Source organism: Hirundo rustica, chromosome 3 (assembly GCF_015227805.2).
Source record: "Hirundo rustica isolate bHirRus1 chromosome 3, bHirRus1.pri.v3, whole genome shotgun sequence".
Lineage (NCBI taxonomy): Eukaryota > Metazoa > Chordata > Aves > Passeriformes > Hirundinidae > Hirundo > Hirundo rustica.
The window spans coordinates 111,678,676-111,697,082 of NC_053452.1; the positions used below are offsets into that span (position 1 = coordinate 111,678,676).

At 40.1% G+C, this 18,407-nt stretch overlaps 1 protein-coding gene across 1 annotated transcript in view; it reads left to right on the top strand.

Moving 5' to 3' along the window:
* CLIC5 (chloride intracellular channel 5) overlaps positions 1-18,407 on the top strand; it is a 59,262-nt gene that overhangs the window by 15,848 nt on the left and 25,007 nt on the right. Inside the window, exons 2-4 of the mRNA XM_040058223.1 lie at positions 10,899-11,008; positions 11,353-11,478; positions 12,823-12,929. Coding sequence (XP_039914157.1) covers positions 10,899-11,008; positions 11,353-11,478; positions 12,823-12,929 — 343 coding nt within the window. The remainder of the gene's footprint in view (positions 1-10,898; positions 11,009-11,352; positions 11,479-12,822; positions 12,930-18,407) is intronic.

Here is an 18,407-nt window from a genome sequence, read left to right on the forward strand (position 1 = left end):
CAATTGCTCTTTTAACCCATTCAGAGTCACTGAGGTACAAAATTTTTAATAAGGTACAAAACAAGAGCCCTGAGGATGCTTTATGGGATGAGCTGATATGGTAAATGCCCTTAGCAGCAGCACCCACCATCCAGAACTTTATTTGCAGTGCCTGAAAGGGACTCTCTTTTCTAAGACTGCAAATAAAGTCATGGAATTTCAATAAATAATTCAGTCCTGGATCTGATTTCAGGTTCAGCGTTGACTTTCAGCACCTGGCTGCTGTTATTATTTGTTAGTCTGATATGCTGCTTAGAGGCATGGAAATTTGGCTGCTATTCACCAACATTTGCAGAATATACTGTGTGACCAGATTACTGCCCCTGGCTCAGAGATTTTTAACAGACATCGAAATTCCAAATGTGCCAGATTTAATTTCTTACAAGAAAAACATGCAGGATTCTGGTACTGTAATGGGAACTCTGCATGGATCTTGTTTTGGAGAAACAACTCCTGTATTTGCACCTGATCTCCACGAGAAACAGGAATAATTTGGCTAGAATTTGCATTGTCTTTGACACCTTTTGACACTGATCTCGCTCTCATTTTATTTTCTGCAGCTTCCCCAGGGCAACTTTTTTTTTTTTTTTTTTTTTTTTTTTTTGTATCTAATTAGCTCTCGGGATACAGAATCATCAATATCTGAAAGTATTAAAATTGGTGCTTTGTGAATAGCTAAATAGGAGTTATTCACAAATTCTTTCTTCAGAGCACTTGTGGTTTTAATCATTTATTAGGAAGAAACTAGTGAATCCAAAGTATGACTCTGTTTTCACTGAAGTCAGTGGAAAATTTAGTGGGAATATTTTGTGTAAATACTGACTGTTATGGAATTAGATAAGGTACATTGTCACTGAATCATAGAACATTTTGAGTTGGAAGGGACATTTCAAAGGTCATCTAGTCTGATTCCCCTGCAATAATCAGGTACATCTTTAGATCAATTTGCTGAGAGCCTTGTCCAGCCTGACCTTGAACGTTTCCATGGATGGGGCGTCCACCACCTACTTCATTAGAATACAACACGTTAATGGGTGTGGCACCTAAAGGCAAAGACCCTAATAAGATCCTGCAGGCTTAAGCTTCCAAAATGAAGGAGCTGCATTATGTATATGCAGAGTATGAACAGGCACTGGTATCAATATCTTGCAGAACAAGATCCTTCCAGTACTGGAACGAAGCCATTGAGAAAGATGGAGAGAAAATATTTTCAAGTGCCTGGAGTAACAGGACAAGGAGAAGTGGCTTAAAACTGTAAGAGAGCAGGTTTATATTGGATATTAGGAAGAAGTTCTTCCTGGTGAGGGTGGTGAGACCCTGGCACCCTGCCCTGTGGCTGCCCCATCCCTGGAAGTGTCCAAGGCCAGGTTGGAGAGGGCTTGGAGCAACTTGGGATAGTGGAAGGTGTCCCTGCCCATGGCAGGGGGGCTGGGAATAGATGACCTTTAAGGTCCCTTACAACCAGAACCACTATGATTTTAAGTTTATTTGTCTTGAAAAAAAGGATTTGTGACTTTCTTGTTCAAAGCCCTTACTTCTTCCTATGAGGTACATCTTTGTATCGAAAACAACCAACAATAGCTGATGCTTCAGCATCTCTATTGAATTTTACTAAAATCATTACAATTTTCTAAATACTGCTGTGTCCTGACTCCCCAAATCTTATCACTAAGGTTCCTTCCTATACTTGAACCCATGTCCATAAATACAACTGATAGATAAGACAACAAGATTGCGTGTATAAGTGATGTGGCAAGTTAGGTACCTTTTGGAAAAGACCAGAAGTGGGATGTTGACTTCCCTGGGAGCAAGAGCTGCTTCCTGCAATGCAAACAGGCAACGCTAGAGGGGATTTTACTACCACTCTATGCGAGGCATGTGCCTCTCTCAAGAACTCTTCAAAACACATGTTGCAGTTCAGCCACAAGATGTTGGCTACAGACTGAGTGAAATCTATATTTGTATGATGCTAAAGGTCAGGAAAGATTATGATAATTGTCCCTTCTGGCCATAAAACCTCTGAGTGAAATTCTGGTCCTGTCAAAGTCATGGGCAAAATTGCCATTGATTTCACTGGGGCCAGACTTCGTCCCGTGCAGGTTGGAGGGAAGCAAAAGTCTATGCCACCAAGCATCCAGCACTGGCAGCAGGAGCAGCTTTATTGTCAGAGTCACTAACATATGCTGCTAAAAAGGATTTTTAAAACATCCTATTCCCCCTCTCTGCTCTGCAGCAGGATGAAATAAATCAAGAACAGTTTTGCCAGCTTCTTTTGATTTCTTCAAAGCCTCCACTGGATGTAGATTACACAACCTCCTTAGAAAGTCTGCTTTGTGTTCCATTAGTCCTATAATTACTCCTAAATGTTTATTGTTCCAAATTGAGAAAAATATTTAATCCCATCCTCTGTGGGCATGAACAACAATGGATCATCATCCTCTTTGTGAAGCAATCTTATACATGCTTGAGGACTGTTATGTTGTAGTAGAACAACACGTGTACGTCTCATTATCTTCTTGCTGTTTCCTGTAGAAGCGCAGATTGATGGTTCACATTGGGATTTACGTAAAACCTCCTTCGCTCTGCCCTCACCAGCTATTCCCCCTCCTGCATTTTGTGTGTTATGTTTTGTTTTTCTCGCATCTTACACCTGGAGGTTTATTTTGCTGAATTTCTTTTAAGTGATTTCAGACACTTTGTTCCAACTTCTTAGCATCACTTTGAGTCTACTGCTCTCCTGGGAAATCCCAGTAACCTCTCTGTGCTTGTTGTTGTCAGGAAATTTTGTAAGGTTCTGTATGTTCCTTCCTCCATTTTGCTAATGGAGACATTAAATATGACTCATCTTGTCACAGACCTTTCTGGTACCTCTGTTGGTTATGTTTATGCACTAACAGAAAACCTTATTATTGCTGCTCTATTTTTTCAACTACTTGTACAAGCACTTTGCAGAGGTTTCATGCAGGTCTTGTTTCCTTATTTTGTTAATGAAAATATGGTCTGAAAATACGTAAAATCCTAAAGAGGTCAGCCTCTCTGCTGCTGAGGTACCTGCTGCTTCTTTCCTACCCAGAGTTGTGGGAAACCTGGCAGAGAGCAAAATTTCCTGGGGTTAATTTTTGTTATTTGTTCCTGATATGTCCATATTGTCTTTTCTTATCAACTTCAGATTTTCACATTCACTTGTGAGTTGCTGTTACTCATTTGTTCTAGTATCTTTCTATATGTTAAACTGACATTTCTTGAGTCCTTTTCTTGTTCCTGTGTGTCTCTCTCACAGTGAATTATTGATGGGTCCCCAAAAAGCAAAGCTTTTAAAAGCTGTTCTCTGAGGTTGCATCCACTGGCTGATGTGGGTGCCCAGGATCCTGTGCCAGCACAGTTGCTTTATTAGATTGGAAAAGGCTCAGGAAGAAGTGTAAAGGATGATTATTATTTGTCCATCAAGCCAAGAAAAAACCACTTTCAGTCCACTATGTTATGAAACACAGGAACTTTGTGCTCTTGATCTTCTATCAAGAGCTATGACAAGAATGGCAATTTTTGGTCATGAAGAATTTCAAGATTTCGCTCTGAATTGCTCTAAATTTAAAAAAAAAAAACATTTTAAAACATTCAAACCATTACTGAACAGAGGCTGAGGTAGGTTTTCTATGGGGAGGGAAACTGCAATAGTAATTTTAAAGGAAATTTTGGCTGCTGGGCAGCCAGGAGCCCTGTGGGTCCTGCTGACCTACATGCTGTGACCCCTCAGCTTTGTGTGGTCCTAGCACCATGTCCTTGGGGCTGGCCAAAGACCAAAACTCCATGTATATTCCCCAAGGTGATATGGCCGAAGCGTTCATGCATCTCCATCAGGTGTTTGTCAAATTCCAAGTGAGCTCCTCAAAGAGTATTCTTCCAATGGAGATTTTATTTTTGAACGCTCTGAGTTTTTTGTCTAATTGCTCAAGAAACTCACAGTCAATGATACTTCCCTCTTACTGAGGCTTTTAAAATCAGCTTTTCATTTTGGGTGGCTTGTGGCATGATTTGCCAAGTGTAGAGAGTTGATACTTGTGAGAAGTCAGCTGCCTTCAAATTGTCTCACAAGATCTAAAACTGTTAGCCTCTCTGAAAATATCAGCCTGCATTTAGCACCCATCCTTTACCTTGTATTTTGCTGACATTAAAAGAATATGAATACATGCTCTATGTGATTTCTTTCTACAGTACTGCTGGTGCTACTTAATGACTCTTGCTCTTCTAGGGGGTTTTCCCTTATACATCACCCTGTGAAAGTCAGTCTTGTGTTCAGAAGTTCCTCACAGCAGGGCAGGCTAGAATATGGTCTCTTGGAAAAAAAAAATTTGATACCAAGCTTTATATGTATATATATGTTTGTATATATTTGGTGTAAGAAGTTTTGTTATAGCTCCTACTACATCTGATTATCTAATACTAAATTCTCATTAGGTTCACCACATGCATAGCTAAATAACAGATCTACAAATATAAATGAGATGAAAATAATATCATGTTCTAGGGCATCAGACCAGCCTGTGCTCTTCTACTCTACTGATATTTGTCAAGTCATGGAATTTTAGAAGAAAGCAGAAGAGGTGATGGAATAGCATAATATCCTTTCCATGTGATCAGACAATTCACTCATGTGTAGTCTGTAGTTTTCTAAATCTAAACTGCACATGACTGATTGGAGTTCTCAGACATCACAAGGTTTATTATTACAGAGCAAAACTTATTTCATGCAATAGCAAATACAGTGGCCAGTGGCTCCAACAAAGCCCTTGAGGCATCTTAGACCTCTTTGTGCAGGTTGATTCCTGTGCATTCAGCTGTTCTCCTACCAGGACCTCAGCTGATGTGGCAGATGAATCTGATCTTTAACTGTGAAAATCCTAAGCCATCATGAAAGGATTCTCTGGAAGAAGCCAACCTATTAGGGCTGATCCCTTCCTGCCCATGCTGCCCCTCACGTGGATATAAAAATTTGAAAAATCATGATTTACCAAACCTACAGATGATATTTGTCATGTCTTAACTAAATTATGCTCATGGGGTCTCCAACCTGCAATTCCATCTCCTGAAAGTCCTGAATGTCTCAAGAGTACAAATGCATCTCTTCCAAAGCTGCAGAGATCTGAAAGTGCAGTGACAGCTCCTTGGAGATCCTCAGCCCTGCTGACGTGCTGCTCAGCTGGTTGGAGCCCAGTGTGAGAAGCCAGCTCCCCTCAAATTGGCCGGCAGTGCAGACCAGTTCAGCTCATGTGCTTCTAAAATATATGCCTGTATGTAATGCCAAACTTGGACAGCATTTTGGCTGGCTTTTGGGGAGCTGGCTAAAGAGTCTCGCCACTTCATTTTTGTTTTGTTACTACCCTGACAGTCCTTCAGGAAAATGCTCTATTTTTATTTGACATAATATGCACAGGCTCCTTTTCCATGTGTGTGTGCTTAGGAATATATTCCCGCTCTATATTTTCCTCCCTTCAAAACTGCTGCCCACAGTTTCTCCTAGGAAAATGAAATCTCAGGAAGAGTCCAATGAAGTTAAAATGTTGCACAGCAAATTTATTATTGTTTTTATAGGCTCCAGTTCAGGAAAGTACTTAAGTATGTGCTTAAGTCCTATTGAAATCAACAGGACTTAAGAACATGCTTAAAGTCAAGCATATACTTCCTCTGAACTGGGATGTATTTCAGCACATGCTTAAATGCTTTCCTGAACCAGAGCCACAGTCAACACGAGTGTCCTGTGATACACAGGGCTTGTGAAATGAGATTTACTTCTTACTTAAGACCTACCAGTACTACTCTATGAATGTACAGTTCTTAGCTTGCCTCTCAGTTGGTGGCACTCCAAAAAGCTCACTGGCTTTTGCATTTGGAGAAGTTGGGAAAGAAAAAAGGACAAGAAAATGGAAAAAAAAAATAACCCTTACTCAAGCAATACTTTGGCATATCTGATCTCATGTTGCAACCCATGTTTTTTTCCCTACAATGGAGATTTGTGCTATTGTGTGTGTGGTATAATTACTAAGTCAGATTTTTTTTTTTCTTAATAGCACAATAAATAGGATATTTCCTGGCCAGCTTTGCGTTTCCAGTAGGATTTTCACTTCTCCTTTGGATACTGAGCGTAAGGAGAGTAAGTGTCAAAAGGCAAGAGCTTTCCCAGTTTTAAGATAGGGAGGGTCTAACCATGTGTAATGTGAGCCTTGAGTTTGATTGTAGGGATGATGAAATCAAATCCCTCCTTAATCCTTACTGGGAAACATTGAGGTGAATTAGCCAACTTGTTTTTGTTAACATGTTAAAATCCTTTTGAAAAAGAAATGTATTTTAATGTCATCCAAAACATCTCCTTGCTTTAGCCCACAGTCTAACAGACCCCTGGACCACATGCAGAGTGACCTCAATGCAGTGTAAAATGAAAGGAGAAGGAGGATAGATAAACCTGAGTACATTATTTGCCTGGAAAACCCACGGTGCTTTGCCTTATGCAATTCTTTCCAGTGCTGCCATTTTTAATCTAGATGCTTAGTCATTATTATATTTGGTGTATTTCTTTAAAGTTCTGTATTTTGGGAAAAATTGGAATTTGTCTTTTTTTCCTCCCTTAAGGTTAGTTAAAATAATATACAGTTGTCTGTGTGTATTGCAGTCCCTGTGCATGTCCCAGTTGGAGTATTTTTGGAATTTGTATGGAAATTTATTCCAGTTATTTCATTTATAACAAAGTATTAGTTTGAACTTGAGAAGAGCTCCTTGTTCACATCATTCAACTGTGCTGTGCAGTGGTTGGAGGCTTTTGATACTGCCGTGACTTCACAAAAATACTTGACACAAGTTCATGAAATCACTGAGACTATTTTTTTCTCCCTCCTAAAAGAGCCTAAATTTTGTTAGTTAATAATGTGTTCATGTAGCCCCCACACATGCACACCAATGTTATTAAGGTTTAATTAATTCACTAAAAATAGCTGAACTATTTAAGGAGGAGCACCTTGTAATTAATAAAGAAGAACATGTTGTTCATTCTTGCCATTACTAAGACAGGGAAGCAGCTGGTCTGACAGTGGGCTTTTCCTGCTGTGATTATACTGAGTTCCAGGGCAGGACCTTGCATTGCTTGGTGTGAAGAACAGAAACAGCTGGGGACTAAGCAGAAAAGTATACTTTTTGAGTAGGTAAACTAATAAAATTATGTTTGTTGGAAGCAATGGGAGCAGAGAGTGCTCTTTCCAAAATGAAGAAATGTAAGTCTCTAGAAATTCTGTCTCTACAAATTCCAGACTTTTCTATTGGTGGGGTCCACGTCCATCCCACTCAAAACTAAGACACTCAGTGGGTTCAGTCAAAGTGGAGGCCAGACAGATTCATCTTTCAGATTTGCATCTTGACCTTGCTCACACAGGAGACCTTCCCTTGGCCCCTTCCCTCCTAAGTTTAACTTCAGTGGGGCAAGTAATGATTGGCCAGAGTCTCACCCAGCAAATCCTCAAATCTATTATACTTTTCCATGTTCACTGTGGGGATTTGCCTTTTCAGGTGAGGCTCTTTGCAGTTAGGAGTGCACTTTAACAACTCTATCTCCTTTATCCTAGTGCCCACAAAGCCTCAAGTCTGTCCCTAGCTGCAGCCTTTTATTCAGAATTGTCAGTACTGTCCCTAGTTGCAATCATTATAGCAGAAATATCCAATCTTACTGGCAGGGAGAGTGTATGTGTCACCAACTTGCTCCATTTTATGTGCTTCATCACTTTTACTGTGTTTCAGGGAAGCTGCATGAGAAAGCTTTTGTGAAAAACAGCCGGGATAAATGGTGGTTCTCCAGCTTGTCAATTATTTATTCTCTTCTTTCCATCCACTGCTTGAGTTCTTGAACTTGGTGAAGGTATTATTTAATTCCTGCCTTTCTGAGCCTTTACCCTTGGACAAATATGTAACAGGTTTGTATTTAGGCACTACTGGGGTGCTTTAACACAGCTGTTTTTCTTTGAAACTCAGAGTGACTAAGCCTGCAAAGTTTTCTCTTCTTTCTCATCTCCTCCTGGTAGTTAATAGACTTCACAAGGGATCTCAAAACACTCTGATAAGCCTTTGAAGTCGTTACCTACTAAGGTTTTGCTCTTTCTGAGTGCTGAACGTCGAATTACTGACTGCTGTTAGAAGCAATGGGAAAGGCTTCACAAAACCAACAGAGCCTTGCCTATAATTTCCACAGAAATAGGGCTGAATATAATGGATAAATTGTGTTGCTGGGGAGATTTTGATTCTGTTCCCTTCTCTGTCACCAGTTTGCCTTGTGATTTGTGGTAGCATTTTCAGTTATGCCAGTTACATGAGATCAAAACCCATGAGTCAGTCTCCACCCAAATCATGAGCCTGGCTTCCAGATCCTGGAGCTTTGAACAGAGATCGTATCATACTTTTTCTTTAGTTTATCTTTTCTTTTTGGAATTTCCTCTGCCTATTCCCAATGTGTCTCTAGCAATAAATGTTTCCCATTTCTTTGGAAGTATTGAGAAGGAATATTGACCATTTGGGACTGTTGGAGGCTGTGTTTGACCTACAGAATTAATTTTATTTTTGATCCCCAAGTCAACCTTATTTATTCCAGATTTCACATGTTCTTCCTTTTCCCTATGACTTCTATGTCCCTTAGCCCCACACAGTCCATCACTTCTGTTTCTTCCTTGTCATCAACGTTCTTCCAGGCACATGGTGTAACTCTTGGTGATGTCCTTTGCTAAGAGTTGTATTCAATGATCCTTGTGCGTCCCTTCCAATTCAGCAGATTCTGTGATTCATCTGCTCTGTCCCTCCTTTAGTCCTCTGGTCTGGAGGTGGTTTTTCACCATTCCCTTGAAGGACAGGGAACATATAAGATGCAGGTCTTGGTAACCCTTAATCTTTGCATGAGAATGAACAAATGGAGAGAGCAAGGACATTGTGTTCCTTTGTCTTTCCTGAAAAAGATGAAATTGTGATTTATTACTGAGATGGTGGAAAAATCAAAGGGAAGTTTGGTGTCATATTGCTGTTTTCTCCCATAGCATTTGCCTCTTTTCAGGAACGTCAAGAAGTCAAAAGCTCCTGGCAATGGTGTAATAAGCTAAACCCAAATCAGAAAATGTGACTTGGCAGTAATTACGGCATGCACTATGGTGGTGCCTGGAATTCCCATGGTGACATTGTTGCTGTTGCCATGAAATTTGCAGAACTGTGCCAATGATTTAATTAATGAAATTTTGCAAAACTGAGCTACTCACACCTCAGGTAGATGGGAAATGCATCCTGTCTTGCTGATCCTCACGCCCTGCCATTCTTTCACCCACATTTTTTGTTGATCCTTGTGAAAGCTATGTGCCAGACATATTGCAGATCCATAATTTCAAGTAAAACTGCAGCCAGGTTGTTCCCCCCTATGTCCAAGTACCTTTAGAGTCTGAGTGCTTGAAACTGAATCACTAGGACAACCCAAATCAAAACTCTTTACACACTTCTGAACTTTGTGACGGGTTGTCTCCAAGCCTTGAATTCACACTCTCCCCATAGTTTGGTGACAGGAAATCTGGAATTTGTTTTTAAACCCAGAATTGTCAAAAGTTGCATTCAAGAGATGAGAAAGATTCTTGATGCTCACCAGAAAATCTTTTGGCTGAACATTTCACAGGCAAGGCCTGAATTTGTACCAACTGGACATATCTCAAGATGTTTCTATTTGTGCTGGGGATATTTCACAGAGCTGCAATAATTAGAAGAGATTTAGTTCTTTAAGACAGAGAAATGCTACCTCACAGCTTGAATATTAATAAGAGAAAATTTATGAGAACCAACAGAGTAATATAATATTGTCTCCAAAGGAAAAGGGCATTTATTTGCTTATCTCTTTCATCAGCCATTTTCGGACCCACACTGTGCTTAAAATACAGTTACGCAACCCATGTGGGTCAACAACGGAAGGTTGGTTGCTTCACCAGGATTATAAGAATCTTTTAAACACAATGGTACCACAAATTAAAATGGAAATCTATCAAAACAATTATCGTCCTGAAAGTTTTGGCCACAAGCATAATTATTGTAGGAAGATGTTGTCGTTGGCTGCAGCTTTGGCCCAGTTCAGCTGGTGTTATTTGTATCCCTCCATGGCTCAAAGTTAGAATTTGCAAGGCTAAGGAGCATAAATTTTTAGAGGAAAAAATGGGCTCTTCCTCAATGCTAACACTAGCAGTTTTATATTGTTGTGTGGTGGTTTGTAGACAACTCATTAGATACTAGAGATAGGAACAGACTGAATGTGGTGGCTAAAACCTGCCTTGAACCTCGAAAGGATTCAGATGGATATTTCTGTCTGGACCTGGCTGTTTGTGTCTGAGGCAGCTGTTGATGTGAACAAGAACGAGTCAATGTCCAGAGTTTTGGGGTTTAATTCTAAAGTATATGGTTTAGATAGTAAAACAGTGAAGCAGATATTGAGCTGATATAAACTGCAGTCTACAGACTTAAATAAAGCAGTAGTCAGGTCTGTCCATGAGGCAGGCAGTCCTGTAGGGATGAGAGTAGTTGAAAGAACACCCTGGATGTAGCTTATAATCAGCAAGGGACTCATCTCCTTAGAGATGTCCTCAGGAAAGGCTCCATGTTGCGTCCTTGAGCAGTAACTCAATTCTTGTGTTGATGATCTACTATATTAAATAACAAGTGTGGAGTTCTGTTTTGAGGAGGCTGAAATCAAGCACTGCTGGTTATTTTTAAAATGCTTATTTTTTCTTTCACCATCCAATTTTCCATCTTGAGGGAGGTAAATGAGTAACAAGTCTGAAATCCATTTTTCCTCTCTTTCTGTCCCCCAGGCTGGAATAGATGGAGAAAGCATTGGGAACTGCCCATTTTCCCAGCGTCTCTTCATGATCCTGTGGCTCAAAGGAGTTGTGTTCAATGTCACCACTGTTGATCTGAAAAGGTAAAAATTGCTTAGTTTAATTGAAAATAGGTGCATGACCCAGTGTTTGCACTATGGAAAGACCCCTCCAAGTTAAATCAGATTTTTATCTGGCCTAGGGAGCCTGTGGTGCACAACAAAATAGTTGGGATTCAGGTTCGATTGCTGTTTTTATTTTTTTTTTTTTCTCACATGTGGAATGTTTTTATATTAAACAGGGTGCTTGGGGTAGTTTCAAAGTCTTCCAACCACAAATTACAGGAGAGAAAAAAAAAAGGCAGACTGATTTTTTCATAACTATAAATATCTGTGCAACTACCCGACCATAAAGATTAGTGATTTCATTACTTTTTCTCTGCTTGCAGAAAGCCAGCTGACCTGCACAATCTGGCTCCTGGGACCCACCCACCTTTCTTGACATTTAATGGAGAAGTCAAGACAGATGTTAACAAGATTGAGGAATTCTTGGAAGAGATTCTTGCACCTCCAAAGTAAGACCTTTGGATTTTTTTTTTTTTTTTCAGTCAATATTCCATTTCCTAGGAATGAAAGATGTCCTAAGAAGAGTTCCTGAAAAGCACTCCTTCCTACAACCTTTACTTACAGGAGTAATATTTATTTATGAAACTTGCTGGCTTCAGTGAGATGACTTCCATGTGTGAAGGTTACTTATGTGACTAATAACTGCAAAATGTTTTCTCTGTACACATTTCAGGATGCCCTTGTATGCAGAATTAAGGAGACCAGAACTAGAAAAAAAATTGCAGGGGTCTGGTGGCCACATTTTGCATAGCTAAAAATAACTTGGAATAGATGCTGAGAATTGCCACACAAAATATCTGTGCCAGGAAAAGCATTTTACAGTGAAAAACTAGAGGTTTCTGAGCTGTATGATATCTTAGGAGGGTTGGAAGGAGAACTGATTACAGAGGATGAGAGGCTCTGGAGGCTGAAAAGTGCTCATTATTCTAGTCAAGAAAAGACAAGAGCCCAAAACTGAAAGTTATAACTAAACTGATTAAGATTAGAAATAAGGCCCAGATTTTTTTCAGTATGAAAAAGCTACCAATGAAAGGTTTAGATTTACCAGATATGCCTTACTTAGTCAAACATTTTGGACTTAGTACAAGGATAATGGAAAAAAAAGAAATACTTGGCTTGTGAGTTGGACCTTAGAATCTATGAATCCATCAAATTTGGCTTGGTTCCTTATGGAGTATTTTACCTCCAAGTGAATCAGCAGCTATAGGCCAGTCCTGAGGCAAGGGATCAGGCATTTAAATTTTCTGTACTCTGCTCCAAGACCACTGAGGTCAGTAGGAGTAATTAGTTTGTGTTAACCTTTCAAATCAATATATTCCTTTTCAGGAAATGTCTATAAAAAACAATGCAGAGACTGGAATATTTATGTTCCCTCACCTGGCTAATCCTAACACCCCTTGCTATTCCATCCTGGTGTACATTTTCAGAGTAGAAGATTAGACGTGACTGCCTTTCATAATGGAGGGCTCTGGCTGCCAAACTCCCCTGCACCTTTCTGGAAATTTGTGCTTCCTTCTGATTGAAGGCTGATTTTGGATTGTGGTTACAGAAAGCACAAGTGCAACACCTTTGTCTTGACACCATCCCTGGGTAACTCCCCACACGCCTGCCTTGACAGACAGATAACAGGCACCGATAAGAGGGTCTTGCCAAGGTGTTGTTTTGAGATGATCACTGTTAATTACAGTATTAATCCACGCAGGAGGTTTTTCTCTCTTGTAAGTTATATTTGTAGCTATCACTGTGATGCTGGTAACAAGATGTTACTCTCTCCACTGCTTTTGCCTGCTCAGGTACCCCAAACTGGCCGCTAAGCACCGGGAATCAAACACTGCTGGAATTGATATCTTTTCCAAATTTTCTGCATATATCAAAAACACTAAGCAGCAGGATAATGCTGGTGAGTATGACCACTGCCAAATGTGCCAGGGAATTTGTGTGCTTAGAAGTGAAATAGTTTTGCCATTCTCTCATCATTTTATTGTAAACTTTGTTCAGATGACATCAGATACTGCTGTTGATCAGCTTGAGGTGGTTGGTTAGGTGGACTCAACTCACATGTCCACAGTTGAATTAACTACATCTGCAGTAGTAAATAAAAGAGCCACAGCGTGTTTGGTAGCCTCTTTACCAACAGCTGTGTCATGACTCCTATCCATACAGCCCAGTTTCTTTACCAGAGCAGGATCCCTCACTGTTTACTGGAAGAGACTGGTTAGGAGGTTAGCCTGTGCTACCTCCTCCTCTGCCCCAGCACTGCTTGGAGGAGTGTGTGTTGACTGCACCCAAACCTATGGGAACAACTCATGCTTTATTAGATATTGCCATCAGGTTCTTGGCCCTCTTATCTTATGATTATATTATGCTGTTATATCTAATTTACTCATATAAACCGAGTTATAGTGAGACATCCCATATAAAGTAATTAAAAGAAAGACGTGAATTTAAGAAATATAATTACATTTTGTGAGCTCCAGATTTTCCTTCACATTTGTTTATGAAAAGGAGTCCCCCAGAAACCAGATTCCATTCATATTTATATGCTTCCCACGCTGTCTTCGTAATAAAATTGCTTTTCTTCTCCATATTCCTTTCCCCTTGGAGAGGCAAGACTTCAGCGAGTCTGAGCTCCTGTTGCTCCATAAAAGCTGTGGATTTACACATCCCCATCACTTGAGATGACCTAGTGGAATATTTGCAGTCATTCACGGATGTACCTCCTCTCTCATATTACTGCTTTCACAGACAGAGACCTATGGCATGTTGAATACCATGGGCTTGTATCATTCAGAAACAGTAGATTTTGCAGGTTCCAGCTCTGCCACACATTTCATCTGTGCAATTATATTTCATTGCCTGGGGCTGACCCATGAGATAAAACTGGATAAATGATGATTTATGTCAGATAACAATCTCCTCTGTAATATTTTTGTGTTAACAGAAGGAAATAATTATAGTGCTTCGCTTCTCAGTGATGCTAAAAAACGTGGGGTTATTTGTCTAATGCTAATGGGATGCTCAGCTAACCTTTATAGGAAGTTGTAAAAGGAAGACAAATTAAGAGTTAGATTAAATAGACGTAACAATGAAAGTAAAATATCTTGATAGTTTACAAGGAAATTTTATGGTCTGCTGTGCAACTGTAAATCTTCAGCTGTGCTGCCCCACATGCACAGTCCCAACTCTTGCTTCTCAGTGACTGCAATATTCAAATCCCTGGGCTCACAAGGGCTGGCATCTCCAGCCAGGAATAAATGGTTATCCTAGAGGTGTCTGCATCTGGCCATAAGCAGAGCTGGAGTTCAAGGTGTGATATCCACTATGGTGAGATAAGGAATCTAACCCTGAAAAGCACTCCACATTTTCAGAAGCTGCAGTATGATTAAAGAGAGCTTTCCCTAGTTCTGCATAACAAACTTTTGGTTTAGGCACTCTTGTAAATGACAGTTAAGCACACCAAAGTTTTAGAGACGAGCTGTTAAGCTGCAGGAGAGACACAATCTTTGCTCCCTGCTAACATCTTCACTCCATTTTTGTTACCTGGTTCCTGCTCCTGTCTGATCCAGACACTGCAGTCTCTGAATGTACTGATGCTCAACTTTCCTCTTCAAAGTGGAAAAAAGCTTTTAGCTTAATTGTATTGCAGCTGAAGTGCTGCACTGCAAGAATAAATCAGAGATGGGCAGAGTAGAACTGGATCTTTCTATCTATAACTATGTTCTTTCTATCAATGAAGTAAGGTCCCTGGGAGTTTGCTTTAGTGCAGGTCTCAATTTCAGCAGAGTAATGGACTGTCAGTTTTCAAGGGCTAAGGAAGAATAGTTCCTCCCTAATCCCAGGGATGTTTTACTCACCTTCTGTCCAGCTCGTCTGAACGACAGCCTTTTTCTGAACACTGATTTGGATGGTGGAGAATGAGTTAGTCAAAAGGTAGTTATGTTTAATTTTTTGAGCAGTGTGACTGTATGCAAAGAGGAAAGGAGAGCAACACTGTGTACATATTTCCTAATGGACCTATTTATTTTTGATTGGTATTTCATAAATTATTTGTAAAATTGCAACACTGATTCAAAAGGGATTTGGGGTCTAGCCCTGATCTGGTGCATATCATTTTACAGCAGGTCCTGCTGCATTATTCAAAATAATAGAATAGAATCACAGAATCCCAAAAGCTGTAAAAGACCTTGAAATCCTCAAATCCAATCTTTGATCATAGCCATGTCAATTAAACCATAGCGCTGAGTGCCACGTCCAGTTACTTCTTGAATACTTCCAGGGATGGTGACTCCACCACCTCCCTGGAAAGCCTGTTCCAATGTTTAACGACCCTTTCAGGGACTAAATTCTTTTTTGATGTCCAGCCTGGCCTTCCCCTAGTAGAGCTTGAGGCTTTCTATTGGAATAAATAGTTTTTATATTGTATTAATACTATAGTCTATTATATTTATGTGTTAAATAAATTTTATACATTTGTTTTTATATATTGTATTATATTATATTAATTATTTTTCCTATAGAGCAGCAGAATTAGTTGTATATAGATGTGTGACCAAAAAACCATGTTTCATAAACATTAAATGTAATTACTTAGCTGAAATCCCTTTCCCTGTCTCCACATGAGCTGGTGAGATCCAAAAAGAACAGAAATTGCTGCTAGTGGTTACCATAAGTGGTTTTTTTAGCTTCTAGCTCTGAGATAAAGGTAATTTATGTCTCATAGTCATCCTCTATATCCATTCCTGGCTGCAGCTGATTTGGGTTAATCTGGAAAGCCACACCAGTGACTGGAACATCAGTTGCATGTGATCAAAACACAAATAGAAGAAGAGTTGTTAGTAAATTAAAAATAGATTATAGGGCCCAGATCATTATATAAACAATAATTTTCATTTCTTTTAATTAGCAGTAGAGGTTGGCTGGGGGAGGTGGGGGGGGAGGGCTGGGCAGGACAGCAAGGTGCCTAAAGCACCAAACATCAAGTTGTTTAAATTATGTTCTCTTAACTCAGGAGTCAGGAAAGTGAATCCAATAACGTGTGGGATATCAGGCTGGGAATTTGTGGCATCAGCCTCTCTCTGGCTGTGAGAATTGTGGCTTAGCTGTAATTATGTGTGACCATTCCTTGTAGGGTGCTGGTTTAGGACACCTCTTGTGGTGTGTGCAGCGTGAGCTTTCACCCCAGCCCAGGGCTGTTACATCTCTGTGGAAAAATGACACGAAGTGGTTGGGATAATTACTGATATTTATGCAGCATGAGGGTACTGGATGTGAGAATTGATGAGAATGTAATGCACACCGAAGGAAAGTCCAAGCTGCTGTTCCTCTTAGCAGGATTTGCAGCCAGGGCCATGGAGAAATGTCACACTTCAGGTGAGCCACTACTGGCCGTGTCACTGTGGTATTTCCTGTCCTGAGAGCACTGGTAAGATGGCACTGCTAACACAGCCTTTACACAGCTAAATGATTTTTTTTTTTTTTTCCCCCCTCTCATAATGGAAAAGTCAGTGAGGACAAAAAGAGATTGGTAAATCCTTGTTTTAGTGTGCGTCTGAATCCTTGCATGTGAATGAACAGATGCAAGGATACATTTGTAGGTCTGTTTCTAAGATCGTGACACCCTCTGCTGGCAAATATATGAATGTATAAAGCAGTTTTGCACAAGCAGCTTTACAATCAGGGCGGAAACATCCCCTTAGCAAAACAGGGTCCTTTCTGTCAAGAGTTTCCTCTTACAAACATAACGTTGTCAAAAGAGCAGTGTTTCATAGTAACCTATCAATTTTGACAAAGTTTTCCTGGAAAAAATTATGTTTTTTCTGGATGAGTTAAATTTGCTTTGAAGGAAAAATGCTTTAACATTACAGAGAAAAATAGTGATTTTTTTTTTTTTTTTTTTTTTTCTGTATTCATGCACTACTTCATTAGCCGCACACCGTTATGTTTTATGCCTGGCGCAGAAGCAGGTGATAACCTTCTCCTGTAAGTCTGCGTGTCAATATGTTATTGATCATGATTCATTTACTTACCAAAGGTATTTGGCAGTGAGGCTGCCCTGATTTAATAGTTCCCTGAATTTCAGATTCCTTTTTTCCATCTTTGTTTTCGTAACTTTTCTGTCTTATAATATACAAACGTTGAAAGTTTTGGAATGGGCTGGCGAGGGCTGTAAGCCCAGAAGCAAACATGCTCATGCCATATCAAAGTCCCACCACTTTTAAGCTTCTTGAAAGGAAAGGAATTGATTCCAGATTCTCAGGATGTGGCAAGCTGTGTTTAAAGAAACTGTGTGCATTTATTATTTCAAGTCTGTTCAATCAGAACTTGATTCCTTCCACCCCCTGTGCCACTTGATAATTTTATAACAGACCTGTTTGTAGGAGTCATCTCCTCATTGTGGGATTAGATCTGTGTCTCAGTAGCACCACTGGATTACTCAGTTCTCTGGCTGTTGTCACCAGGCTTCACCCCTTGTGCCTGAAATGACAAGTGCTCATTCACACATGGACAGGAGTCCTTGGGAGGATTCAGTGCAGTAGTCTTAAATATTATTTCCCAGCACTCTTGCTCAAGTTTTCATGGCCAGTTTGAGAGTTTCTTGTTCCTTAGTGATTGTTTAATATCGAGAAGGAGGTCTTGTCAGAGCACAGGAAAGTAAACTGAGGTCTTGTGTGTTTACTTTGGTTCCTCTGGTTGATGCTGAGCAAGTCGCTCATGCTCTGTGCAGTCACCAGGGAAGCAACAATTTATGTATTCATTGGAGGAGGATGAAATCTAATTAAATGGAATGCTGTGTACATAGTCAGCATCCTGCTTATTATTTTTACTTGCGAGACTGTGTACTGCAAACCAAGGGGACAACCTGGGGTAACCACCCATTAACTGTCCCGCCTAAAATTGTGAGGTCTTTGGCTCGTAGAATGAGCCCTTTGATTTCACATAGGAGTTTAAAAAGTTGTTCTTGAATTGAGTTCTTAGGGGGCACCAGCTCCAGTGTGGGTGGGCGCATTCATTAGTGGTACGGAAGGATATTTCACTGTACGGCTCCTCAGAAGGCGCTGAGCTGGGAGACCACCAACATGATTTCGTGCAGAGGAATTTCCAGCCGTCTGACCAGAGGACTCTGCTTGTCTGGTTTGGATTTACATCAAGAGGCCAAAAATAAAAGTGCATTTAAATCATTAACTCACATGTGATTAAATGCCATTCACCTCTTTCAGTAGCTCCATCACGCTTTGTGGTTTGGTGTGTGAGGTGGGAAATGTCTCTCTCGGTGTGCTGTGTATGTACACGTGCAATAGAAATGCATACACACGTACAGGGCTGGAATTAAAACTGCCCTACATCAGTTTTACACTGTGGAGATACTCCTGCTAAGCAG